This window comes from Corythoichthys intestinalis, chromosome 17, assembly GCF_030265065.1.
Source record: "Corythoichthys intestinalis isolate RoL2023-P3 chromosome 17, ASM3026506v1, whole genome shotgun sequence".
Taxonomy (NCBI): domain Eukaryota; kingdom Metazoa; phylum Chordata; class Actinopteri; order Syngnathiformes; family Syngnathidae; genus Corythoichthys; species Corythoichthys intestinalis.
This window is the reverse complement of record NC_080411.1, coordinates 3,953,530-3,981,025: the sequence shown is the minus strand read 5'-3', so window position 1 is coordinate 3,981,025 and position 27,496 is coordinate 3,953,530. Positions and strand designations below refer to the sequence as shown.

The window sequence follows — 27,496 nt, the reverse complement described above, 5'->3', positions numbered from 1 at the left end:
CTTCATCCCGCTCTCCCGACAGGTTACCGGATGGCGTGCCCTCAGCGTTGCCCGGACGACGTGTACAAGGTGATGCAGCGCTGTTGGCTCTACAGCCCGGAAGAGCGACCGAAGTTCTCAGAACTGCAGCGAGATCTCGCCGCGATCAAAAAGAAGTGAGCGCGTTAAGTATACGCCCCAGCAGCGGAACACTAAAAAAAATGTTCATGGACTCTGCCGACGGGAGATGACGTCACTGCCCGTTTTCTAACCTGTACGCTCGCATTCAAATGGCGCAGTTTGTGCCGGCAGTGAACCGATTTCCCGGCTAATCCCGTAACTGTAGCAACGAGACTAACATCTTTATACGTGTACGTGGTATCTTGACTTTTTAACCCTTTATAGGGCAGTCATTGGCCGCCGTTGACGGCATTAGACGTCAGTCCTCCCCGTCCGAACGGATTGGACATCATACTTCATTTTTTGTTTAAATTAAATTTTATCCAAAAAATGGGGGGTTTAAGAATTTAAACTGAGAGGAATGGCTGTGAATGTGCATTTTTCAGCACCATTGACAGCGCTAGGCATCAACTTCATTTTCTAGCGCCATCATCGGCAGCCAATCAGTTGATTGGAAAGAAAAAAAAAATCCTGTCAAAATGAATTGGACGTCTATCATTGTCAATGGTAGCCATGGAGTGACTTAAAATTCTAAACTTCCATCCTCTCAGTTTAAATTGGACATCTATCGCTATCAATGGCAGGCAATGACTTAAATCAACAAATTGAGGGTCACAATTTATTTTTTTCATTTTTTATTAACACTTTATTCATTTTTAATTGTATTTATTCATTTAAAAAATAAATGTACAAAAAGAAGTAATGATGAATCATGGGGGGAAAAAATTATAAATTAGACCTGGCGTTATATGGTTGTGGACGCCATGTCTTGATGGGCTTGTTTTTTTGTTGTTGTTGTAATGACCAAAAATAGTTACTTGCCCTATAAAGGGTTAATATTTATACTTTATATTTCTCAGCAAATCCAGCCCTTTTTTTGGGGTGGGGGGAGGGACAATCAGTAGCAATGTTATTTATTTGTTCAAAGATGACATCAGCTATTCTTTGAGCACCACCAGCTGGCTTCCCTCTGTACAGAATACTAGCATGAATGGCGCGTTTTTCTAAAAGAACAGGTGCTTTTGTAAAGAAAATAAAAATTTCTTTGCGTTTCGATGACTGAGCTCAGAACTGCAAACTCCCGAAGAGCGCGGGCAGCACGGTTGCTTTGGGGTGCGGCTTGAAGCCGATCCTCTCGTTGATGAGGTCCGCCCTCGCCGCCGTTGACGAGAGCGCCGCTCGGGCCCCGTCGGCGCCGAGCGCCCCGTCCCCACCGCCGACTCCGCCTGCCGACTCGGCCTCTTCTCGCTGACGTTTCCGCGCCTGAGGGAAAAGGTTTTCGTAGAGCGACTCGCCGTTTCGAAAGCCAAGAGGAAACTGACCTCCAGCTCTTTCTTGATGCTCTCAAACTCATCCGTGTCGTCGATTTTCAGCTCCAGACGAGTCGGTTTCCTCCTCAACATCTTCACCGGGACCAGCTGAAAACAATCAGCATAAAAATGAATATACATTTGTTTTCATGTGGTAAATTTTGCACTACTCTTCATAGGATTTTTTTTTTTTTTTTTTTTGTATTTGTCAACTCATTGTCTGCTGTTGACGGCGCCAGACGTCTGAGCCATTTGTTCAGTTCAATGTATCGGACGTCCTAGCACCGTCAATTTCAACCAGTGAGTTAAAAAATAAATTCTTCCTTTGGCCAAGATGCACATTGGGTGAGCAACTTTATTCTCTATGTAAGTTCATGTAAAATATCTTTAATAACAATTTGGAACCCAACTTTGTTATGCACAACTGATTTTTAAAAAAGGTTTTTTTTTTTCCCCTTTGTTGAAATCAACCTTTCATATCAGGGGTGCTCATTACGTCGATCGCAACGTCAGTGTGGGTTGATCGCTGCATTAAAAACTAAGCCTGAACGGGTCCTCGCAGTTTGGCGTAGGTCAGGGTAGTAGCAGATCGGCCCCTTATCATTTCATAAGAATCTAACATGCTCGAAACTTGCCTACTTTTGGCGGGATTAGAAATGCACTCACACACACCAAGGAGGAAAAACCCCTACTGAAGAGAGTCCTACAAAAAAAGGCGCTACCGAGCTATGCAGCCACACTCATATTGAAAACCAAAATGAATCTTCTAATGGCGTACCGCAAGCAACAAGTCACTTCCGCTCATTAATATTCATGACATTAGCTACTATTGCTAAGTAGGGACAAGCCACCGTTTGTCCCTAATTGGAAATGAATTGAAATTGTGTACGAAGGAGATGTTCACAGAGCTAAACCTACCATTTCTCTCCGAAATAATGTGCCTGGTGCCAAATTGACTGGCAAAGATGTGGAAGAACATAAAAATGTTCAGTTAAAGAGATGGCTTAAGTGTCGAAGGCTGAAAAAGACGAAAAAAACGAGCCGACTTAAGCATAACTTTAGCTTTTTTATCGACGCGACTGACAACGACATTCTCCTGTTTCAACAAGCTATCCTGGTAACACTTTATAATAACTATCCGTTGTACTAGTTAATAGATCATTAGTAAACTCTTGATAAATGATTTATTGTTGATTTGTGAAGTATTTGTTAACAGTTTGTTAAGCATTTACAGGGTGTTGTTAACCTGAAACACAGTTTGTGTAGAAACGTTTCAAGTTTTTGTGTGTACATTTGGCATTTCTATCTTTTCAGGTTAAGAAATGCCGTTCACTTCAAAAGAAAAGGCATTTTGATAAATCATTTTGCGGCAGCGCTCATGTTGCACATTTATGAAAATCTGCCATAAAACCAACAAATATTTGTACTTTTCTTTGTATATTTAACCAATAAAACTTATGACCTTCAACATAAAGTGTATATAGTTTTATTAAGATCCATCAACTAGCATGGCCATTTAGAATGGGTCAACCATATTGGAACACCCTGTAAATGCTTAAACTGTTAACAAATACTTCACAAATCAACAATAAATCATTTATCAATAGTTTACTAATGATCTATTAACTAGTAAAACGGATAGTTATTATAAAGTGTTACCGCTATCCTTTACCATCAGCCCTGTCTTTCTTATATATCCTCTGGTTGTCCTACGTCTCTTACCGTTTTTGGAGGTAATTTAGTTAGCTTGGTGTAGCGATCGCAAATGCTATGCAGTGACAGCCAACGAGCACTTAATTTTTTCATCGATAACACGTCTTAATCCTATAATATATTTACACTTCCCCCTTACTAAAGTTGTTTTTTTATACATATATAACAGAAACGGTAACAGGTGGCAGTCAGATACCATTGTAATTCTCTTCAGGTCATTCATTGTCAGACAGAAGCAGTACGGCACAACGTTACGCTAAAAAAATAAGTTAAAAATATAAAAATGGCTTACCTCTTTGTCCTCTGAAAGACCATACCAGCCCAACATAATGTTTACTGCATATGAAATGTGAATGGATTCACCGAGCTGGTGTTAAAGTCCGCGCAAGTTGATTCGGTCTTCACATTTTTTCCTTCCGAGTTTTTGGTTTCCGGGAACGTATGAAGAAAACATCCTTCATGTGTCGTAATGTCTAGAGTCGTTTCTACAAGTTCCAAAAAAGCAATGCGTGATCGGCATGTTCGTTTTTGAAAGATTACCGGCGAAAAGTAGCACTAATTGCGTTGTGTCTATGCGAGGGCGGGTCTATAATGTCCCACTTCAGCTTTACTTCCGGTTTACGATGCGACGTCACGGTCTAAAAATAGCCTGCGTGCGGTACGCCATTGGGACAATTTGACCAAGTGTCCCAATTATTAGTTGCCAAAGTCCCTGAAGAAATTTACTTCCTTTTAATGTGAACAAAGGCTCGTCACGGCAACACAGACATGTGACATGGGCCTTAAAATGTAGTATTACAAAAGGTGTTTTAACTACAGTGACCAACCTGAAAAGAACTGGACACGTATAAGTAACATGAGTAACTTTCTGTTGCCACAAGTTGGCGCTGTCGGGTTGATGCAAATGACCCAAGAGGACCCTTCAGGGTACGACTCTCAACAAGCACAGGAAGTTTGGCACATATGTTGTATATCTGCCAAGTTATGACTATTAAAATTTGTGGTGAGACAAAATGGCGACTGTTTTTACTTTCCTGATTGGACCCCTCTGCTTCAATGAAACCTGAATTTTTTTCATCAGGCACCTGAACACGTCTTAAGGCTCCCCTTTTTTTTACCCATGCAGGAGCAGCCGGTCGAGTGGGAAAAAAAAAAAAAAAATTTTTTTTAAATAAGCATTTCCTGTTCCCAACAGAGCGCGCCAGGCCTAATGGGTAGTAGTTCAATGCAGTTGTGCAGCTGGGATACCTCGCATACATGCCATATAAGAAAAAGACAACCTTGTATCAGGGAGTTATTAGTCATTTACTGAATGTGGCGTTTTGCAAAAAAAAAAAAAAAAAAGGCCAACTTTGGCACCCTGCCCAAGCCAGGCCCGTTAATAGAAACAATTTTAATGACTTGAGATCTCATATGTCTCATGAACAGTCTCACCAATTTTGAGGATCCAACTAACTCCCTAGGCGGCAAGGTCTCAAATGTGCACCCTATAAATTGATAACATTTTCACATTCAAACCAAAATACCCAATTTCCTGTTGGGTTTAGAATATGGGTGACTTTTTGGAACAGTTTTGCACAAGGTATCGACTCCCCAAAAGCTCCTTTGAAGCCACATAAAATGAAAATTGGGGAGAAGGGGATAAACCTCGGTCACTACATTTCTCACAGTTTGTTAACAGTAGAAAAAACATACCGGAGGACACTTCTCTCTAAGCAACTTTTGCAGGACAGCAAATTCACACAGTTTAATGTTATGCTAACCCTGATACAGGTTGGACTTTCAGTAGCAAAATTAGTGGTGTGTTCCCCACCACAACATTGTCTTTTTACATTAAATACAGTGGCTGCAGTTGAGGGAAAAAATGGACTGGCACACTCAGCAGTGAAAAGGGGTAAATGTAAGTCTGAACATAATGAAAATAATTTACTTAATAATGGGAGGGTCAATTCTAACAACATATGGGGAGACAATTTCAATTATATAACTGAAGTCATTCATAGACTTCATAATCCATATGTATTATGAAGTCACAGTATATTCACAATATTTATATATAATGAAGTCTATGATTCATTAAATAATGCAAATAAGGTTGATTAAAAGTTGGTCTTGACAATTTGAGCATCCTGAAAAGTTGGCAGTGTTGTGTCCCTACCATCCCTATGCAAACCTACGCCCTTGTGTAATAGGCTATAGTATAATGATAACGATTTATACAGATAAAGTTATGCTGGGGGAAAAAATGACAGTTAAAAAAAAAAAAACACACACTGTAAGTAGTTAGTCACAATGTTACTCATTACTTGAGTGTGCTTTTCTACGAATACTTTTTCACTTGTACTTCAGTAAAAATTTGGATGACTACTTTTACTTGAGTAATATTTAGAAGTAACGCTACTCGAGTAAAATTATTGGCTACTCTACCCATATTTGGTAATAATGGCAGCAAATGTTGATTGATGAAATATAAAGCTGTTCAAAAAGTAAAGTTGTTAGTCGTTTTCCTTAGTTTGAGTGTTGTAATATGCCGACGTTACTGCGTTGTTTAGTTCTTTTTAGAGCAACTCAATCAACTTGATATTTATCATAGGAAAATGATACTTGTAAATGATACTTCTAACGACATTGTAGTGGCATTAATGTTTCTATCTACATTCAAGACGATAATCGTCTTGAATGTAGATAAATTAATCCCTTTTTGTACAATACTCAGAGCTGGAAGTTCCCATTTTCAAGGCGTTTGTCATGCATTAGTGCGTTCAAGAAGACAATGCTAAGCTAAACGGCTAAAGTTGGCGAAGGCGTTTCCGCCTTTAAGACCAACAGACATGCTTTACCTGACAATTGTCTTCAAGTTGTATCTAATACTGTCGTTAATTGTCGTTTTACGCTTTGAAATGCAGTGTTATTTCAGATTTTGGAATCCCGCGGCGGTTACAGGAAGTGCAAACTTTGAACCCGGAAATAAATGAGGTCACGACGCATCTGCATCCGGGTCACGAAGGGTTCGCCGAAGATATGTCTATTTGAGTCATTAAAAAAAGGTGAGTTTCTTCAAATGAATCCGCATTTTAGCGATTTTTTTCCCCTTCGTTTAATATCTACTGATTCAAATTAGGGTTAGGCTTTGTAACGACAAAGTTTAATCGTAATTTTAACATTTGTTCGTGGCGTAAAGTAGTGAATGCTAACGCGAGCGGCTATCGACGGTGGTGGCGCGCTTCCTTGCGCGGATCTTGGCAAGTATTGTCAATATTCATATATCAATGAATATCTGCTGCCTACCCTCCCAGTCCAAATATAATAGAATGGATTTCTAAAATTCGTTTATATAGGGTAAAAACAAAAAAAACTAAAACAAATGCCACTAATGACAGCAATGGTGTTCAAATTTTATACACATTGTTTCTTTCAATACTAAATTATTGCATACGCACTTGAATGTAAAGTAATTGCTATCATGGTGTGGTCAAATACGCTTAACTCATTGTCTGCCATTGATGGTACTTGACGTCCAATCTATTTGAAGTGATAGGGTGGCAGCGAATGAACGAACGTTCATTTGCTGCCACCCTATCACTTCAAATGGATTGGACGTCAAGTAGTGATAAATACATTTCAATTCGTAGCAGAGGGAAGATTAGACGTTTCATTGGCATTGTCAATAGCTATGAAATAGTAATTTTTAAAAAAAATCACATTTATTTTTAGGACAGTCTTTGAAAATAACGCAAGTTCCAGACGGCAGGATGTCGGACGACGAAGACTCGGCACCGGTCCCGAAGAAAAGTCGGGTCTTCTATGGGAGCCTGGAAGAAAAAGAACGCGAGCGTCTGAATGCCGACCCCGCCACAACAAACGATGGCGTCAAGGCGGGAATCGAGGCAGGAAACATCAACGTCTCGTCCGGTGAGTGAGCGAACGCTGTTTCCGAAGACCGCCGTGATGTGTGTCTAACGTGTCTCTTTGCAGGCGCCACGCTGGAGCTAGAGGAGCACATCAACCGGAGGCAACAGGAAGCGCTGGCTGAGTTCGAGAGGAGGAAGCGAGCGCGGCAGATCACAGTTTCCACAGACGACACTGAAGTCAAGGCCGGGCTGCGAGCGCTTGGGGAGCCCATCACTTTGTTTGGGGAGGGGCCGGCGGATCGGCGGGAGAGGTATGGCGAGATTTTTGCGACAGCTTGAAGTTATTTATCCTGGAGCAATAGAGATTTTTCACGTGACCTCACCGCACTTACGCCAAATAGTGTGCTGCCAATTTTTAGAAGGACACTACGTTCACACACACATCCAGGGATTTAGTCGCGTCATTGTTTTTACGCATGTAGAGTAGAGCTGAAATCAATACTCGAGTAACTCGAGTTTAAAAACTGATCCGAGTAATTTTATTCACCTCAAGTAATCGTTTATTTTGACAGCTCTAAGCATCACATTTTGAGCGGACTACTTTTAATGCGGGACAACGCGCTGATGTCACGTGCGTAGAGGAAGAAGCAAAAAAAAAAAAAAAACTTAGTGCAGCCGACAGCCGCTGCAAACGACGCCGATGTTGCTAAATACTAGCCTGCACGATGCTACTTTGGTAGCAGGTAGCGTCTGGTGAGTCTCATAGAGATGACATGTATGTTGAATTAGATGCAAAACGACAGACTCGGCTGCGTTTGGGCAGTGTTAGTAAACAGCTGCCATCTTAAAGCAGTACAGCGCTAAGCGCTAATATATAAGATTAACGTTACTGTGACTAGCTCACGTAACGTTAGCCCTGCGGAGGGCTAGGTTTCTATTAATTATGACCACTTTCGATGCGTGGCTAACATACAGGCTTTAACATAACATAGCGTTGTGGAGTGATGAGGGTGTAAAATAAAAACTCAATAATGCTAACTATCAATTTTAGCTCAGTAGTCATTGCTTTATAAAACACCAAGTAGCACTAGTCCCTAATGTGCTCCGAAAAAGCCTGTGTCATACATTTATTTTGAACACTGCAAAAACTTAAAATCCTATCAGGACTTACAGTTTAGTCTAACTTAAAACTTAACTAGAACTTAAAAATGGCTTGACACAAATAGAAATTCAATTAAACACGTGGGTAAAAAATCCTAACTTTTAAGTGTTTTCAAGCGTAAAGGCATTTTTAGGTGTATATATATATATATATATATATATGTGTGTATATATATATATTTTTTTTTAAAAAAAGATCTAAAGGTTTTTTGAGTGAAAGCAGTGAATTAGCCTTTTTTTTTATTCTAGTTACATCTGAGATGCAATTGTTGGCTTTTTTCAACAATATATATCGATAATAAAGACATTGGTTGAAATGGTTCAACATTTGATGAAATATCTTGTTTTCTCATGTATATTTATAATTGCTCTTCACCTAAAAATATATTTGTTTTATCCGATTACTCGATTAATCGATAGAATTTTCAGTTGATTACTCGATTACTAAAATATTCGATAGCTGCAGCCCTAATGTAGAGATGTCCTGACATTGGCGCGGGTTGGACACTTCCACAGACTTGTCCCGTGTTGTCCACTGGCGCTCTCTGTAGAGGGCTGCTGGTGCGATTTTATTACCCGGACATTAATAAATTTTTGGTCGGCATCGGCTGTCACAATGTTGGTCAAACCGTGTTTTGTTCCGGAGGGAGCGTTCCTGACATTGTAACTAAAGCCAATTCAAGCTCATCAAGACTTTATAGTGTGTATGACAGGATCAAAGTCTTAAATAGCATTATTACAGTGGAGCAAATAAGTATTAGGCAACCACCAATTGTGCAAGTTCTCCTATTTAAAAAGATTAGAGAGGCCTGTAATTGGTTTCACATACAACTGCTGCATGGTTAAATCCTGTGATATTCCCGGTGTTTTAGAGTGTGTGAAAGGGGCTATAGTCTGTAAATGCTGGAACACCATCTTGTGAACTTTTCAGGCTGCGTGGCGTTCTGTCGGTGGTGGGTCCAGATGCGCTGAAGAAGTCTAGGAGAGATGAAGAAAGAGTCAAGCGATCCCAAGAAGATGTAAGTAAGCCTTCATGCTAACATGTTGCGTGCGAAATTTCCGATTCTTAGGTTATTCGCGATTCGGCCGTGGAAGATTCGAGAAAGATTCACAAACCTCCAAATTCCGATTATTGAATTATACCAGGTAAGCGGACCTAAAACACATTCAGCGCCGTCTTCGGGAGGCAATGAGGAACGGACCGAGAGGAAATATCATGTTCATCTCATGCCGCTAGATAAAAAAAACAATCCTACTTGACTGCGGCCGACAGCCGCTACAAACAACGGCCAGTTGCTACAAACATACGGCTACAGTAGATATCACATATATGTGGAACTAGATGCAAAATGACAGACGATGGCGGTGTTAGAAAAGGTATTAGAGAACTAGATGTGAAATGACGGACTCGGCCGGTGTTAGTGAACAGTCGCCATCTTAAAGCTGTACACTTCTCCAGAACAGGGGTCCCCAACCTTTTTTGCACCACGGACCGGTGTTATTTGGGTCTTTTTTTCACGGACCGGTGTTCTGACAAATTTTGCAACCCATCAAAAATTGCAACGATGCGGTTCTGCGTATGCGCGTAGAGTTAACCATAGCCACAAAATGCGCAAATGCGATTCCAAAATAAACACTACAAACTTTCTTGAAAGAAAGGAATATTAACTTATGTTTGATCATGGAAGGACTTGTAGAAAAGTTGTCCTCAGATACATCCTGCCATGTAAACTGCACCCAACAACTGCACACTGCTCTCACCATTAACGACTTCGCCTTGTCGTTAAACATTAATTAAGAAGCCCGCTTCACAAAGATACAGTGTTTGAAATTGTAGCAAGGTTTTCAATGCTCTTGTCGCGATGTCAGGATATTCCAGAATGACTTTAATCCAGAACCTCGGTAGAGTTGTTGTCTCAAATGTACGTTTAATAAGGTCGCTGTCATTTGCGATCTCTACAAGTTGATCTTCCGGTTGCACAGACATGCTCGAATCACTCGGTTTATTCACAAACGGGTCACGAATCCACTCCTTCGCAGTTGGTGTCAATAAGCGATTTATAATCGAAAAGGAGCTGCTGAATCGTAATCGAATTGTTAGGTGCCCAAAGATTCCCACCTTTAATGCTAGGCTATATCATGTCTGAACTCTTGTCTGATTTGCTTTTCCACTGATGCAGTGTAATCAGACCTGGTACCACGAAGGCCCCGCCTCTCTCAAGGATGCCCGTCTCTGGTTAGCCCGTTACTCTCTGCCCAGGTAAACGAGCGTCGCGGCGGTTAGTCGCTTAACGGGAAGTCTGACATCGAGCCTTCAGGTCCATGAAGCGTCTGGAGGCGGCGCGGGCTCAAAAGGAAATCTGCGAAGCCACCAGGACCATCCGCCAGCAGGAGCTAAACAAAAGCCTGAGGGTCAGCGCATCCGCTTATACGCCGTTGCGATCGTCGTGCTCGCTAATGTTTCTCGATCCTCCTCTGTCGTCGTAGAACTTGAACAACTTCTGCAGTCAGATCGGCGACGACCGGCCCATCAGCTTCTGCCACTTCAGCCCCGACTCCAAAATGCTGGCGACCGCCTCCTGGTAATGCTAGCTCGCACGTGCAAATGCCGGCAGTTGACGCCAAGCTAACGGGACACCTGCCCCTTTCAGGAGCGGTTTGTGCAAGCTCTGGTCCGTTCCCGACTGCAACCTGATTCGCACATTGAGAGGTGGGCGGCACCGATACGCTTTCTCCAACTTAAAGTGCGCAACTTAAGTGCGCTGTCTGAAGACCAGCGATCATGGATTGTTGATTTATATAAAGCTGGGAAAGGATACAAAACCATTTCTGAAAGTTTGGATGTTCAGAGAAAAAGTCTACAAATGCTGCTTCTCTCCCAAGGAGTGGCTGTCCACCAAAGATGACGCCAAGAGTTCAGCGCAGAATACTCAGAGTTACAAAAGAACCGTAGAGTGTCTGCTAAAGACTTACAGAAAATTACTGGCACAGTCCAATATCACTGTGCACACATCAACTATACGTAAAACTATGGAGTGGTGTGGTGGGAGTGGGAAGCCTCCACGGAGGAAGCCACTGCTTTCGGGAAAAAAACATTATTGCTTGTTTAATGTTTGCAAAAGGCACTTGGACACTCCACGGAAGTTTTGGCAAAATATTTTGTGGACTGATGAAACCAAAGTTGAATTGTTTGGGAGTAACACACAACTTCATGTGTGGAATTAAAATGGAACAGTTCACCAACATCAACACGTCATCCCCACCGTGAAGCATAGAGGAGGGAGCATCATGATTTGGGGGTGTTTTGCTAACTCAGGGCCTTGACAACTTGCAATCATTAATAGAAAAATGAATTCCAAAGTTTATCAGGATGTTTTGCAGGAAAAGCTGAGGCTGTCAGTCAAGAACATTGAAGCTAAAAAGAGGATGGATGCTGCAACGAGACAATGATCCAAAACACAGAAGTAAATATACTTCAGAATGGTTTCAGAAGAACAAAATACATGTTCTGGAGTGGCCAAGTCAAAGTCCAGACTTGAACCCCATTGAAATGCTGTTGCGTGACCTAAAGACAGTGATTCATGCCAGACATGCCAGGAGTCTGACGGAACAACAGCAGTTTTGTAGAGGGGAATAGGCGAAGATTACGATGTGCCACACTGATCTGCAGCTACAGGAGGCGTCTGGTTGAAGTTGTTGCTGCCAAAGAGGGGAGGCAAAAAATATTAAATATGATGGTTCACTTATTTTTTCCCCCTTCTGTCATTGTTTGCATATCATCATCATTAAAATATGAAGACCTATAAATGTTCGGCTGGTTTTAGTTAAAGCAGTTTTTTCATCAGTGTGATTTTGACAAAGATCAGATCACATTGGATGGTGATTTTATGCAGAAATGTGAGAAATTCCAAAAGGTTCAGATACTTTTTCATACCACTGTAAACGTCCAATCTGTTCTGAGTGGGATGGATGGCAGCCATCCTCCCACTTGAAATGGATTGGACGTCCATTAGTGATCCAAATAGTCGATTAGTAATCAATGACTGGTGGCTGCCCTCGTCCAAAGTTGGAAAAGTCATGGCTGGAAATCCAAGCGAATTGAAACAAAACCCTAAACTTGCTTGTTCTTTTCCGCAGGTCACAACACCAATGTGGGAGCGGTGGTCTTTCGCCCACGGGCCGGTGTGTCCCTCGACCCCTCGGACGTCAGTCTGGCCTCGTGCGCCGCCGACGGCTCGGTCAAACTGTGGAACCTGCTGAGGTAAAGCCGACTTGTAAAAAGAAGAAAAAGACTAAAGTAACTCCGGACTCACCGCAGCGACGAACCGGTAGCGAGCATCGATGATCACAGCGAGCGGGTTTCTCGAGTCTGCTGGCATCCGTCCGGAAGGTTTCTGGGATCCACCTGGTAAAGTGACAAGCGCCGCCCTCCGCTAGCGCACGCACCGACACTAACCCGCCTCTCGGTCCGCGTAGCTACGATCATTCGTGGCGCCTATGGGACATGGAGGTCCAGGAGGAAATCCTCCATCAAGAAGGGCACAGTAAAGGTGTTCACGACCTCCATTTTCATCCGGACGGCTCGCTGGCCGCCACAGGGTGAGTCGAGCCATACCGCACTTTTGCTTTACACAACTAATACTGAAGTTATTTCATTAAAATGTGACGCCTTGGCTTAACCCTTTAACACCGAACGTGTCGGCAGCGACGCGTTTACGCATATCGTCTTTGAAGCTTCGTCACGCTGTAATTACATTACCCACGTGCTGCTGGTTGGTCTCGTTTGAAAGTGCGGAAGTTGATGTCCACACCAGTTTTTATTTGAAGTCAATCAGCCAAGAAAAACGGGAGATAATGTCATTTGAGTTTTATAGTTTTATTGCACTTATAAATATGCAATGAAATGCTGCACGGACCATGTATCCATCTCCATATTTCCATCATTTCTTGTCCTTTTTCAAAACCGAAAGCAGCACAAGAGACTACTTATCCCAAGTGTCGTTGTGATGTCAGGAAGGACGAACCGAATATGATCATTTTAATAAATTTCCCAGCGAGGCGCCAACTATTGAAAGGGAGGCATGCGAAGCAAGCAACGGCCGGTGTTGTGCCGAAAAATGCACGACAGCGGTTTGTTTGAGCGAGCGACTTTGAAACGTGCAGAATGAATCTAAAACTACATTTGGCACAAGCTAATGCATTATTTCATTAACTCAAGGAAGAAGATGAGTCGTGTTTGTCGTTGTTTTCCTCTGATGAATCGGCGTCTCGGCGAGTAGAATTGACAGTAGAGCGCAAACGGCGAAAGAGTAGGCTGTGTGACGTTGTGTGTGACGCAGCTCCCTCCGTGACCAGTTGAAGAAGAAGCTTTATTGAGTGCGCAAAAGAAAAAAAAAAAAAACTTTATTGGGACGCATGCCTGTACTTGTCAATATTTTTTAAAATACTTTTTTTCAACATTATATATATTTTCTTTACTATAATCTTTTCAATTTTTATGTAGATGTGTGTTCGAGAAGCTTGATTGCATGTACGTATAAACTTTTGATAAGGTGATGGGTACAACACCTAACTTCACAAAGAGATATCTTCCAAACCCTTTTTGTGTTAGATGATATATATAAAAAAAAAAATTCTCACTATTTTGCACACTATATAACCTGTTTTGAACATAGTATGTGTAAAGGCCAAAAACGCCTATGACCATACCTGCTGGTTGTGGTGAATTATCAAACATAAAACTATTCAATCTTATTTTTTTCTATTGAATGTTTATCCTAACAAGTTGAATAAATATTATCAAGCTTCAAAACGGTTGGTCGAGCATGTTTGGTTGTCAATGGGACGTCAACATTACAAATTTTGAAAAAAGATTTTGGGATTTTTTTGTCTTTTTGGGTCCAAAATGTGGATTATAATTGGTCAGTGAAAAAAACAACAGTTTAGACATGAAGTTCAAGGTGTCCTGAAAAAAGGGACCCAATTTGGCCATTGTAAACAATTTTTTCTTTGAAATATAAAGGCAACATCAAATGCATGCAAATTCGGCCAAAATAGGCTTAGGTGTTAAAGGGTTAATAAATGGCATGTAGAACTTTAACTCATTAAATTCATTGAACCTCTGTGAAGTTGCCCCCCCCCCCACACACACACACACCTCCCCGCCAGACGCAAATTTATATAAAAATGATGTCAATAGTTTAGTGCGGCAAAAAAAAGATTTTGCTGCTGATTTTGAGGCATTCCCTTCCCAGATCGTTTCCTGTTCATTTTGGGGGGTTTCTGGGTCACTTCTTAATTCTGGATAATTTCCGGTCACTTCCTGTCAATATTGGATGAAATATAAACTGTTCAACTCAAAAACATCATGTACAGTGGGGCAAATAAGTATTTAGTCAACCACCAATTGTGCAAGTTCTCCTACTTGAAAAGATTAGAGAGGCCTGTAATTGTCAACATGGGTAAACCTCAACCATGAGAGACAGAATGTGGAAAAAAAACTGAAAATCACATTGTTTGATTTTTAAATAATTTATCTCCAAATTAGAGTGGAAAATAAGTATTTGGTCACCTACAAACAAGCAAGATTTCTGGCTGTCAAAGAGGTCTAACTTCTAACGAGGTCTAACGAGGCTCCACTCGTTACCTGTATTAATGGCACATGTTTTAACTCATTATCGGTATAAAAGACACCTGTCCACAAGTCACTCAGTCAGTCCCACTCCAAACTCCACGATGGCCAAGACCAAAGAGCTGTCGAAGGACACCAGAGACAAAATTGTAGACCTGCAATAGGCTGGGAAGACTGAATCTGCAATAGGTAAACGCTTGGTGTAAAGAAATCAACTGTGGGAGCAATTATTAGAAAATGGAAAACATACAAGACCACTGATAATCTCCTTGATCTGAGTGAAAATCCCAGAACCACATGGGAGGACCTAGTGAATGACCTACAGATAGGTGGGACCACAGTAACAAAGGCTACTATCAGTAACACAATGCGCCGCCAGGGACTCAAATCCTGCACTGCACTACACGTGTCCCCCTGCTGAAGAAAGTACACGTCCAGGCCCGTCTGCGGTTCGCTAGAGAGCATTTGGGTGTTCCAGAAGAGTACTGGGAGAATGTGTTATGGTCAAATGAAACCAAAATAGAACTCTTTGGTAGAAACACAGGTTCTCGTGTTTGGAGGAGAGAATACTGAATTGCATCCGAAGAACACCATACCAACTGTGAAGCATGGGGGTGGAAACATCATGCTTTGGGGCTGTTTTTCTGCAAAGGGACCAGGACCACTGATCTGTGTAAAGGAAAGAATGAATGAGGCCATGTATCGAGAGATTTTGAGTGAAAATCTCCTTCCATCAGCAAGGGCATTGAAGATGAGACGTGGCTGGGTCTTTCAGGATGACAATGATCCCAAACACACAGCCACAGGAGTGGCTTCGTCAGAAGCATTTCAAGGTCCTGGAGTGGCCTAGCCAGTCTCCAGATCTCAACCCCATAGAAAATCTGTGGAGGGAGTTGGAAGTTCGTGTTGCCCAACGACAGCCCCAAAACATCACTGCTCCAGAGGAGATTTGCATGGAGGAATGGGCAAAAATACCAGCAACAGTGTGTGAAAAGCTTGTGAAGAGTTACAGAAAACGTTTGGCCTCCGTTATTGCCAACAAAGGGTAAATAACAAAGTATTGAGATGAACTTTTGGTATTGACCAAATACTTATTTTCCACTCTAATTTGGAAATACTTAAAAATCAAACAATGTGATTTCCTGTGTTTTTTTTCCACATTCTGACTCTCATGGTTGAGGTTTACCCATGTTGACAATTTCAGGCCTCTCTAATATCGTCAAGTGGGAGTACTTGCACAATTAGTGGTTGACAAAATACTTATTTGCCCCACTGTAAGAGCATTCAAAGATATTTTTGTGAAGTCGTGAAATTGATCATTTCATAACCAGGCATGAAAATCTCTCACCTTTCGGCGAAATTCGCCGTTTTGAAGTCAAAAAGGATGACCTACGTGAATCGTGTAGATCCGAGGAGAAAAATTTTTAAGAGGGGGGGGGGGTCGTTTGTAGGCATGTGCCAGTTACCTTCACGGATTACCATGCTATGAAAACGTCGCGGTTACAAAACCACTAAAATTTTCCGTCATACAGTAGTACGTATTCGTTCTTTTTCATGTGTAGAAAATGCAGCCAGAATTAGCTTGGCGCGGCAGCGCTTACCCCTTCCCCTGTTTGATGCTGCGTGTGTCAGTGAAGCTATTCCAGCAAACCCAAAAACAAGCACTCCAAACGCAAGGCGTAAATTCTTCAATTTATTGATCTCTCAAATCGTGGTAACTGAAATATACCAAATGAATACATTTAAAACGTTGTACACTCGTATTTTTCCACATGTGAGTAGCTTCAACAGTTTAGCTTCATGAAAAAGTTCGTCAAAAACAAAACACACATTTTCCTTTCAAATTCAATACACAAAGTTACTAAAAACTTACAAAGACGAATGATAGGCAAGGCTTAGCTAGGACAGATACTTCATTGAGGTTAATCACAGCCGCTGAGAGCGAAACAAGTTTGTATGCGGGAAGGGAAAAAAAAGAGCGTCAAAGATCGCTAATTGCGACAGATGATCTCGTACTAAGCACAAATTCACATTCGCTGGAGGAAGTAAAGTATCACTCCCAATTGTTTTTAGATGAATGCATTTGCCAGCATATTGAATTTAGTGAGTAATGGTTTTCGTTTTCATATTTTGTGGTATGACAAAGTTACTGCCGTTCGTTGCAGCTTGTGTCGAACACTGCCGGAGCGTCCGGTGAAAAAATAGCTCCCGTTAAGGTAGCGTCAAGCTTGTGTATTTAATGGTAATATAAAAGCAGTGTTGTCAATAACGCGGTATCGTAATGCGTAACTAATCTGATTACTTTCTTTCAGTAAAGAACAATCTAACGCGTTCATTTTTCTAAATCAGTAATCTGAGTAAAATTCCTTTCCTTGATGCCTGTGCGTTACTATTTTGTTATTGCCCCATAATGTGTGTAGAATGAAGAATACTGTAGTCATGGGAGTGACATCACATGTCACATTTTTTAATCGGGGATGGAACAAAAAGGGTCACGTGTATTACCATGATGCGTGAGCGCTGGGAGTTTGCGGCCAAAACAACATAGCCTTGCTACCTCGCCAGGATGCAATGAAATAGGCAGGAGATATACTGCAAACGGCTGCATTTGCACACTGGAAACACAGCCATTACTTCACATTTTTGTCCAGTAAAGATAACAAAAATATCTCCGTGCGCTGCAAACTTTGCGCTGGCTGAAAAAGACTGTCCACCGCTATAAGCATCCAATTCAAGCACCACAACAGGTAACACGACAGCCAGGACTTTTTGATACTGCTCGTGCTCAATCCTCGGTTCAAGCTCAGTTGTTGTTGAGGGTTTTGAAAGCTTAGGTTTAAAGAAATTCTAAATATCCATCTTGCCTCCTCAGCTGTAGTTTTGGCTAAGCAATGCAAACGGCTGTCTCTAAGGTTCTATAGTCCCATGATCTGTTCGAAAAATAATTTGGACCCATTATGAAATACTTTGAAGGATTCCTGTTCATTTTATTCATTTGTGTTGTTTGTTTTATTGCTCTAAAACTTTTATAGACAACATTTTAAGGGCCATATTCAATGGTCTTTATTTTAAAGGGGAAGTTCAGAATTTTTTACATTAGGCTTAATCTTTGAGTTAGCCGGGGTTTAATTAGTCGTTGGAAATGATTTGAACAAATTCTGTGCAGTTTGACAGTTATTTGTTAGTTTCAGGGCTCTGGAGTGGCTAAGCTAGCGCGAGTCAATGGTGGTTGAAATCAACTCCTTCAACTAATTAAACCCCCGTTAACTCGAATATTAAGCCTTATGTGAAAAATTAAAATGGTCAAATTCGCCACATGTAGGACGTTTTGCCGACGGCGGACATTTTGGCAGAACGCCGGAACATATTTCCTCCACACCTTTCTCACCTTTTTAACCCCTGACCCATTTTCATGCCTGCATAACGTTATCAAACGCAACATCACTCGTAAATAAATGTGAATTTTTATGTGTTCAAAATGTCAAATTAACGGCGTTCACTGAGTCGGCGGTAACGCGTGATGTTGGCGGTAACGCGTGATGTTTGAGTGCCATTGATGGCACGTCCAATCGGAACGGACGCTGTCAATGGCGACCAATGAGTTTAACTGTCTTCCGATGTGGGCCGTCAGCGGATTAGATGCTTTTGGACGAGTTTGGGATCTGCGCACAGGACGTTGCGTGGTCTTCCTGGAAGGTCACTTGAAGGAAATCTACAGCGTCCACTTCTCTCCAAACGGGTCAGTACAGAAAAAGCATTGGGAATTTCACTTGATGTCTTGGAAAATTAAAAATAAATTGTTGCTCAGCTACCACCTGGCGACAGGAAGTGGAGACAACACCTGCAAAGTTTGGGAGCTGAGAAACAGGAAGTGCCTCTACACAATCCCCGCCCACCATAACCTGTGTTCGGGCGTCAGGTTCCAACGTAAGTCCAGTTTTTTTTTTTTTTTTTTTTTTTTCAATCAAATTGAGATTTTGTCACTCGCTTTCGGAAAAATACGCAGGTATTTAACGCCTGCCGAAAAAACGGATACCAATATTTCACCCAGTGAAATTCACTCACCAATTCCTCGGATCATTTGGTAACTTTGCGTCGGTTGCATCACAATAGGTGAGTGTGGCCCACAGAGAATTTTTTTTTTTTTTTTAAATATACCGTAATGGCCCGAATATAAGACAGCCCTGATTATAAGACGACCCCCCCTCTTTTTTTAAGACTCAAGTTTGAAAAAAGACTTTTTGAACATCAAATTAATTTTTATACAGAAAATAATTACAGTACATCTGAAACAAATGATTATAACAGTATATTTGAGAGAAAAAGCAAGTTGTTTTGCCTCATTCCAATCCTAATATCTGAATATGTAAACTAACGTGCAATTACATTCGTAAGTGAATGGCTTCTGGTTTTTGAAATGTAAATTAACGAATCTATTGTGATGATAAAACAAAATTGCAATAACTGCATTAACCATCAAAATGAAGTCTAACTGTAGTCTTGAAACAAATCTGAATAAGGAAAAACATTGCAATAAAATAATGCAAACTGGTTAAACTTGAGAGTAGTTGAGATCTGTCATGACAGAACATCGCTTCAATGATATCTGGCGCCATCTAGCGTCCTCAATGGGTATAATGTCTAGACCCTGAATGTAAGCCGACCCACACTTTTTTAGTCTTATTTCAATTCAAAAAACAGTCTGATATTCGGGCCAATACGGGTATATGGCGGAGAACACTCAGGTGACTTGAAGTTCTGCTCTGAGACCCCCAATTTGGCCAAATTTCAAAATTGTCCTACATGCATGTGTGATGCATCATTGGAAAGCTTAAAATCTGGGGGAAGAAAAATTTTGAACAGGAGGGGATTTTTAAAAAACAAAATTTTTAAACGGCAAAACCCTAACTGGAGGTGAGAGCACGCGAGAGCATAATGAAAGACGCCATGATTTTAACGAGATATTATCGCTTACTTACCTCTTTTCGGTCCAAAAAGCATGTATCACAGAGTGTCAAGGCACAGCTGTGAATAGCCACAGCCTGATTTTTGGGGGATTTTATGGGTGAAACATGGTAATATAACAAGGGGCGCGATACAGAAATCGCAGACATCAAGGAGTGGTCGAGATTTTCTTCTTCTTTACCTTTTTAAACGTTTTTTTCCAAATTTTTCTTTGTTTGGATCGATTATTTATCATCTAACATATTGGGGAAAATGCGACAGTAACAAAAAAAAACACAAGCGATAGTTATGAGGTAGATATCTGTGACTTTTTTACCGATGCAAATTTTTTCATTGTGACGTAATTTGTTTAAAAGTTTCAAATATTCGAGTGAATTTTTTTTTTTTTAACTAAATATTAGACGGCAATTAATGATTCTAAGCTAAAAATGAGACATTTTGAATAATAAATACGATCACTTACCTATTTATGGCTAGGTTGAAACAAAAGTGGTTGCGCGAAGTTTGTAAACGGGGGTTTCCAGGGTAAAACAGGCAAATTGAAAATTGTTTGGGGCTTAATGCGCCATGAATCTGCTATGACAGCATATAGACATATTGTTCTATCAAACACAAGTTCTTTTCACTTAAAATTCAGAAGCACAGGGAGCTTTCAGGCAGCCCACAGTCAGAGCTTAGCAGGCAGGCATAGCACTCTCAGTTGTATTGTATTGTAGCCTACATGGGACAATAGATGGACATTGTTCATATTGTCACATCATATTACGTTCTGTTAAATTTAACTGTCCATCTCAAATTGAATAATTCGAAAATTTACACTGTCATTGCTTGCAAAGTTTTAAAAGTACTGCGTATGTTGTCGTAACAAGCCGGTGGCAAGGGAGGGGAGGGGGGGCCTATAATGGTCCGTTGTCCCCGGGCCCTTGCAAGTCTGTTGACAGCCCTGGTTAAGTGTGAGTGATTCGCTATGAGAATTGTAAATGTAAATACGTTAGCATTTGTAGCATTTATGCGAGCGGACGTTTGTTGGGATAATTAGGCTGGTTACTAAATTTACATATCGATTAGACTAAATGGACGTTTGAACACCAGTTGTTTCGTATCAAGTGTTTTATGGTAAAATGCGTGTCATTTTGAACATAAGTGTACATATCTGTCTTACAGCTTTACAAATTGTCAAAGGTGAAGGAAGTCAAAAGCTTCAAAAAGCATAATTGCCTTATTTTGTCTGTAAAGCTGAACACCTTTGTGTTAAGTGAGGACAGAACACGTCATATTAATAAAGTAATGTAAAAAAAAAATAAAAAAATAATGTGAGGCACAATGAGGTACTGTTTATGCTTATTTAAAAAAAAAAAAAAAACGACTGGAGACAAAATGGCGGACCAGACTCCGGCGTCGTGAAGTTGAAATCGCGTAAGTCGAGTACATAGTAACCTGGGGACTACCTGAATACGAATTAAAAATAAAGACTTTGCCGGTAAAATGTTTTCTATGAAAGTTGTAAAGCAATAAAATAAACAACAAAAATGAATGAAATGAACAAGAATCCTACTAATATGAAAGAAAATAATATAAAAGGTATTGTTAGAAAAATGAAATATTGTCCGATTCCCCCCCCCCCCCCCCCTATATTTTTTAAAATTCCTGTTGATTTTTTTTTTTTTTTTTTAATGAACATTTTGGTTTTGTCATTTATTTTGAAAGGTACAAATGTAAAAGAAAAATTGAGTGATTTGCGTTTTTACAAGATTCGTTTCATGTCAGTTTTACATTGCTTGGACAAAAAAAATATCCGATTTGATGAATTAGTTTAACAATTTTTTTAATTTTTTAATTATTAGTCTTAGGTCATAAAATTATTTTTGAGAATTTCTTTAATTTTGAAAGCTAAGATGTAAAAAAAAAAAAAAAAGATTTTTGTTGCTATGAGAACATTTGAATTTCATGGTATGAGTCTTTTGTTGTAAAATGACCATTTTTAACAAATTTTCGCCCAACGCTTTTATTTATGAACTTCATCAGCAGCAGAAACTGCTTACAGCATTGAAACCAAAGTCGTACATTTCTTTTGTTGAAACCTTAGCGTCAAAAAGAGTTAATCCATTAGCCTAAAGCGCTTTTGTCCGCGTTTCCTCCCCCAGCCACAGACGGCCAATTCCTGTTGACGGGCGCGTACGACAACATGGCCAAGGTTTGGAGTCACCCCGGCTGGATGCCGCTCAAGACGCTGGCTGGCCACGAGGGGAAGGTACCCACCCATTTTTTGTTGCGACGCGTGCGCACGTATTGATGGATGCGCGTTTGCTTCTCAGGTGATGGGCGTGGACGTGTCGCCCGACGCCAAACTCATCGCCACGTGCTCCTACGACAGAACCTTTAAGCTTTGGGTGTCCGAATAACGGGCAGCACCCCCTCAAGTTTCTTTTTTTGTACTGAATTAAACTGGCTTTCTCATACTTTGTGTATCACATTTATATTAACTGGTATAGCTGTAACGATTACTCGAATAATTCGAGTAAACGATTTTGAAAATTGATCAAGGAATTTTCACATCTGAGATGCAATTGTTGGCTGTTTTCAACAGTGTACATCTGAAAGAGATTGTCTAAAAATGGTTTAATATTAGCTGAAATGTCGTGTTGTACCGTATTGGCCCGAATATAATACGGCCCTGATTATAAGACGACCCCCTCTTTTTCAAGACTCAAATTTGGAAAAAAATACTTTTTGAACACCAAATTATTTTTATACAGAAAATAATTACAGTACATCCGAAACAAATGATTATAACAATGTTAAAGAGTAGAAGCATGTTATTTTGCCTTATTCAAATCTTAATATCTGAACATTTAATTATGTAAACTAAAGCGCAATCACATTCGTAAATGAATGGCCTCTGGTTTTTTAAATGTAAATAAACCAATCTGTTGTGATAAAACAACAAAATTGCAATACCTGCATTAACCATCAAAGTGAAGTCTAACTGTAGTCTTGAAACAAATCTGAATAAGGAAAAACATTGCAATAGAATAATGCAAACTGGTTAAACTAAAAAGAGTAGCTGAGATCTGTGATGACCGAACATCGCCTCAATATCTGGCGCCATCTAGCGTCGTGAATGAGGAGAGTAGCTGAGATCTATTATGACAGAACATCGCTTCAAGGATATCTGGCGCCATCTTTCGTCGTGAATGGGTATAATGTCTAGACTGCGAATATGACGACCCCCTCTTTTTCAGTGATATTTCAATGAGAAAAAACAAGTCTTATATTCGAGCCATTACGGTAATTGCTCTTCATCTTAAAAAGTGTTATAATTGATTACCTAAATATTCGATAGCTGCAGCCCTAGTTCATCTCCCCCCCCACACACACACACCAGGGGGTGCTTGAGCACCCACCTTCCAGCGGTACTGCACTTGTCGCACTTTCATTCGTCCAGGTCCTTTAATGGCACCCAATGAGGTAAAAACATCCTTCCTCCAGCCAAGACGCACCCTCCTACCAATTAGTTTATCACAAGTAGACGTCCAATCCATTTGAAGTGGGGGAACTGCTGACCCACCTTCTTCAAATTGACTGGACGTCTGACATCGTCAAAAGTAAATGAGGGAAAAAATGTTATTTGTTCTTTTCCTGGTCTAAACACAGTATGCCCTCCCATCATAGACTGAGTTTGACTTTTGGGGGGGGGCACGACATGTTGAAGACCTCGAAACGCAGTGTCAGCAATAAAATTAACTTACAAGAATATTCATAATAATAAGTTGACAATGAGCGTTTTTTGTTTCCCATCAAGGCTGCGAAGGCAATACTTTTCACCAAGATCGCCATCCATTGAATATGGCACACCCGTTGGTGTCGTGCCAATGTAGTTACCCCAGTCAAAAATTGTATCCCCTGGGTGGAGCCATATGGAGGTCGATTTGTGTCTTAATTATTCAATCCAAAAAAAAAGTTGCTTCAATCAAAATGTATATTTTCAACCCAAAAAAGTCGCTTTAATAAAAAAAAAAAAAAAAAGTGAATGCAAAAAAAAATGCATGTGAAAGCTATTTTTCTTTGATTATTTTTTTTAATTGAAGCAATGTTGATTTGTGTTTGGGCCACATTTTGGCTAGGACGTTTTTGTCTTTATTTTTAAATCAAAAAAATATTTTCAAAAAGAAACATCAATAAAAGAAAAATGTCAATCATAGAAAATGTTTTATAATACGAAAAAATATTTGAGATTGAAAAATTTGCATTTGAACTTGGGCTGTCAAAATTAACGCGTTAACGCGCGGTAATTTTTTAAATTAATCACGTCAAATTATTTGACGCAATTAACGCACATGTCCCATTCAGACAGTATTCTGCCTTTTGGTAAGATTTACAGCAAGGCTTTTTATGCTGTCTAACAGCGAACTCTTGTGGTCGCTTTGCGACATGGTTTAATTTTGTCTTGCCAGTTCTACATGGCTGCACGACGTCTCTGTCGTGCTTATATGATCCTTGGACAAGATTTGTCCGTAAGTATGGTTGTTGTAAAGAATGTACATATTATGTTAATAACCGAAATGGTATATTTTTTGTATGAGCCGCTTTTTGTGTATGTTTACTTAACCTGTATAGCGTGCTAAGCTAACATTGTTGCTAATGCAATGCTTGTGTACTTTTTTTTGTAGCTTTACGACGGTCTAAAGAGGACAATGATTTGAGGCCATTTTATTAATAAATCAGATGAAAAAGGAAGAAGTCTGATTATTATGGCGTCGTTCACTAGCTGTCTAGCTTTGGAAAAAGTAGACCCTTCGGCGTGAGGACAGCATAGACGGATTTAAATGACAGTAGAGTGAAATGCCCACTACAGTCCTTATGTACCGTATGTTGAATGTATATATCCATCTTGGGTCTTATCTTTCCATTCCAACAATTTAGTTTACAGAATGTATATATAATTTACAGAAAAATATGGCATATTTTATAGATGGTTTGAATTGCGATTAATTAATTTTTAAGCTGTAATTAACTCGATTAAAAATTGTAATCGTTTGACAGCCCTAATATAATATATAGAGAGAGAGGGGTCAATTTCATGCAATGACACTTTTCGGCCACCAGAGGGGGCCTGGCCCCCCTTAAAATCCACTTATATCTCCCATCAATGAGAGAGCGCCGTCAATAGCAGTTTAGTGTCTGACCAAGTCATGGTAGTCAAGTGAATATGCAGTAATTTAATATTGAAAGAAAATATTTTTTTTCTCCAACAAACGTGATATCGTCGTCGGCCGGTACCACAAAACCTAGTGTCGGTCTTTGTGTGAGGAGCCAAAAAAATGGTGGTATTTGTTGATTTTACAGAAACCGGTTTATACAATGAGTTGGCAATAGGACAGATTGTTTTTTCTTTTCACGACGCGACGCCGTCAGTGGCCGGGCTTCTCCCGGTGCACGACGAGCCCCCTAGCGATGAGGTCCGGCACTTCAACGGCGAGCCAAGGGCCGAGTCCGAGGGCCATGAGGTGAGCCAGGCCGAAACGCGGCGCGTTGCGGCCCCACAGAGGCGCGAAGTGGTCCGTCAGGCAGATCTTGCCTCCGCGGTACATCTTGGCCGTCTTGCCGTCCAGCTCCGGCAGCGCCACTTCCGGCGCAGTGTCCGGGTAGGTGACGGGGATGTCGAACTCCAGGCGGAAGTCGTAACGCAGCAGTTCGTGCACGAACCAGCAAGTGCCGCTCCAGCGCGTGCCGTCCGCGTTGGATTCCAGGCGGAACCAGTCGTTGTCGGCCGCCTTGTTGTTCTCCACGAAGCGGATGAGGGCCTGGTACTCCTCCTTGAGGCGCTGCGGCCACAGCGCGTGGTCCCGCGGCCCGGCGTGCGTCTTCAGCAGCGGGATCTGGGACACCGTCTTGCGGGTGCTTTCGTCCGCCATCGCCGGCCGGCCAGAAACTTGCCGAGGGAAGGAATGAAAGCTCAGCTGGCGCACCGGCTCGCTGTCGCTGACGTGGACGCACCGAGTCAACACTTGGGCTTCCTCTTCATTTTCTTGACATGCTGGTGCACTGCCGCTACCTATCGGCCGGAGGAGGAAACGTCCAAGTCGTTCCGTCGCTGGTTTACCAGCCCCTCCCAGTCTACAAAGTAACCCCATGCCATGGGTTTAAAAAATATAAACATAGTAAATCTGGAGCACAAATACAATCTTTTTAAAGCCTATAGTTTTTAAAAATTATTTTGATATCAATTTAATATATAGATCCATTTTTAAAGCAACACTAGGTAACTTTTCAACCTTTAGAAAAGATTTTCATAACATTTGTGATAATACGTGAACTGACAACGAGTTGAATGACACATTTTATATCTTGAGGGGGTTTGTATCTCTTTCACCGGCATCTTTGAGGAGGGTTGCAGGAACCCTGCCAAAAACACACACACAAAAATACAAATGTGCTGAATCCTTTGTGTGAATTCTGCAAAGATGGCAGAGCAACAAAAGAGACAACAAGTTTTGTCTGAGGAGGGGAAAAAAGCGAACAGGATATACAGAATAAACATTGGCCCGGCTTTCACTCGCTGACAAGATTCCCCCGCCCTGACGAATTTGGTTGTGATGGAGGTGTTCACCACACGGTTGCTAACCGTCATATGCTATTGTTTAGCCACAACTGGATTCATCACCTTGTTTCTATTCATCCTTCACACTGCTACTGAAAACCGAAATGTCGTTTAATCCATCTGCAGACGACCGGGATATCATTATTTTTAAAATTTTTTTGGTGGATCAGAAGCAAGTGGGACAATCCACATAAAAGAGGCAATCGGCAGTAGATGTGCCCATCATCAGTTCATCAAATCCCCTTTAACTTTTATTTTAATACATCAAACCAAACCAAACAGAACAACCAACCCAAAAAGAAAACTGAGGGGGAAAAAAAAAAAAAGAAAATAAACCAAGACGAAAACCACCCCCCGTCCCCCCGGCACATATCTCCGAACCCATGTATTGTTATTTTAGTTCCCCTTTAAAGGGGAAAGGAACAGGGATATCATTATTTTACGACAATCTGCGGGTGTGCGCTGGTCCTCTTGGGAAATGCAGTCTTCTTTAAGGCAAAACACTACCGCTTTTGTCTACCGGCGTCGCTAAAATCGACTAAAACTGAAAAGTTACCAAGTGTTGCTTTAAACCTGCATTGTTGTAACAACAGTGTATCTGTGTGCAAACGAGGGAGAATATATATTTTGGAGCTTATTCACATTCTACTTCAAATACTCAGTTTCACTTGTGTGTTTCAAATATATATTTTTTGTGTCCGTTTAATTTTATTATTATTAGTTTTTGTTCAGCAGCAACCCGAAGTAGCAGTACTCGTACTAAATATGCAAAGACATTACTAAATATTGAGCTATAATATTTCATTTTATTTTTCGTACCAGAACTGGTTGTGTGCTGGTCGCCACATACATCTATTGATAATGTTTTTTTTTTTTTCATCACCTTTACCCCTCCGAATGCAAAAGTAACAATTACAGACATATTATAATGCAATGATAAGCAAACAATGGCTTGGAGATATGATTTTATCCATTACCGTGAAACGTCAGTCCCATAGAAAAACATGACAGCGCTACTTGTGGTTGGAAGTTGGAACTACAGTATTCAGGCCGAGCTATGTGCGAAACTTGATGACGTCACCGCCCATTTCTTTCTTTAACGTCT

At 40.8% G+C, this 27,496-nt stretch overlaps 4 protein-coding genes across 6 annotated transcripts in view; 2 read left to right on the top strand and 2 right to left on the bottom strand.

Annotated features, from left to right (window-relative positions):
- The window catches only part of fer (fer (fps/fes related) tyrosine kinase), a 30,890-nt gene extending 24,996 nt beyond the window's left edge, over positions 1–5,894 (top strand). For both annotated transcript variants that reach the window (XM_057818936.1, XM_057818935.1), the window contains exon 20: positions 23–5,894. In XM_057818936.1, coding sequence (XP_057674919.1) covers positions 23–159 — 137 coding nt within the window. In that variant the 3' untranslated portion in view covers positions 160–5,894. The remainder of the gene's footprint in view (positions 1–22) is intronic.
- On the bottom strand, positions 538–6,162 carry cdc26 (cell division cycle 26 homolog). Its single transcript, XM_057818948.1, has 3 exons — positions 6,023–6,162; positions 1,482–1,577; positions 538–1,422 (listed from the first exon to the last, which is right to left on the bottom strand). The coding sequence occupies exons 2-3, from the start codon at positions 1,560–1,562 to the stop codon at positions 1,225–1,227; spliced, it is 279 nt and encodes a 92-aa protein (XP_057674931.1). The 5' UTR covers positions 1,563–1,577; positions 6,023–6,162; the 3' UTR covers positions 538–1,224.
- On the top strand, positions 6,032–24,435 carry prpf4 (pre-mRNA splicing tri-snRNP complex factor PRPF4). 2 transcript variants are annotated; one of them, XM_057818939.1, is made up of 15 exons: positions 6,032–6,229; positions 6,897–7,094; positions 7,158–7,344; positions 9,126–9,213; positions 10,375–10,454; positions 10,513–10,606; positions 10,682–10,776; positions 10,846–10,904; positions 12,332–12,455; positions 12,513–12,602; positions 12,671–12,793; positions 18,457–18,564; positions 18,634–18,752; positions 21,935–22,041; positions 22,106–24,427. In XM_057818939.1, the coding sequence occupies exons 1-15, from the start codon at positions 6,154–6,156 to the stop codon at positions 22,190–22,192; spliced, it is 1,635 nt and encodes a 544-aa protein (XP_057674922.1). In that variant the 5' UTR covers positions 6,032–6,153; the 3' UTR covers positions 22,193–24,427. The 2 variants fall into 2 exon arrangements, with proteins under 2 accessions (XP_057674922.1, XP_057674924.1); XM_057818941.1 differs by having other exon boundaries at positions 6,132–6,229; positions 6,902–7,094; positions 22,106–24,435.
- Positions 21,506–26,681, bottom strand: ufc1 (ubiquitin-fold modifier conjugating enzyme 1). The gene has a single exon (XM_057818946.1). The coding sequence runs from the start codon at positions 25,922–25,924 to the stop codon at positions 25,202–25,204; it is 723 nt and encodes a 240-aa protein (XP_057674929.1). The 5' UTR covers positions 25,925–26,681; the 3' UTR covers positions 21,506–25,201.
- Positions 26,682–27,496: the final 815 nt, after the last annotated feature.

Excerpts from the sequence above, each read along its gene's own strand:
- cdc26 (XM_057818948.1), bottom strand. The coding sequence starts at position 1,562 with ATGTTGAGGAGGAAACCGACTCGTCTGGAGCTGAAAATCGACGACACG. Across the intron at positions 1,423-1,481 it reads GCATCAAGAAAGAGCTGGAG|GCGCGGAAACGTCAGCGAGA; the intron begins GTCAGTTTCCTC and ends CTTTTCCCTCAG.
- prpf4 (XM_057818939.1), top strand. The coding sequence starts at position 6,154 with ATGAGGTCACGACGCATCTGCATCCGGGTCACGAAGGGTTCGCCGAAG. Across the intron at positions 9,214-10,374 it reads TCAAGCGATCCCAAGAAGAT|TGTAATCAGACCTGGTACCA; the intron begins GTAAGTAAGCCT and ends CCACTGATGCAG. Across the intron at positions 12,603-12,670 it reads AGGTTTCTGGGATCCACCTG|CTACGATCATTCGTGGCGCC; the intron begins GTAAAGTGACAA and ends CGGTCCGCGTAG.
- ufc1 (XM_057818946.1), bottom strand. The coding sequence starts at position 25,924 with ATGGGGTTACTTTGTAGACTGGGAGGGGCTGGTAAACCAGCGACGGAA.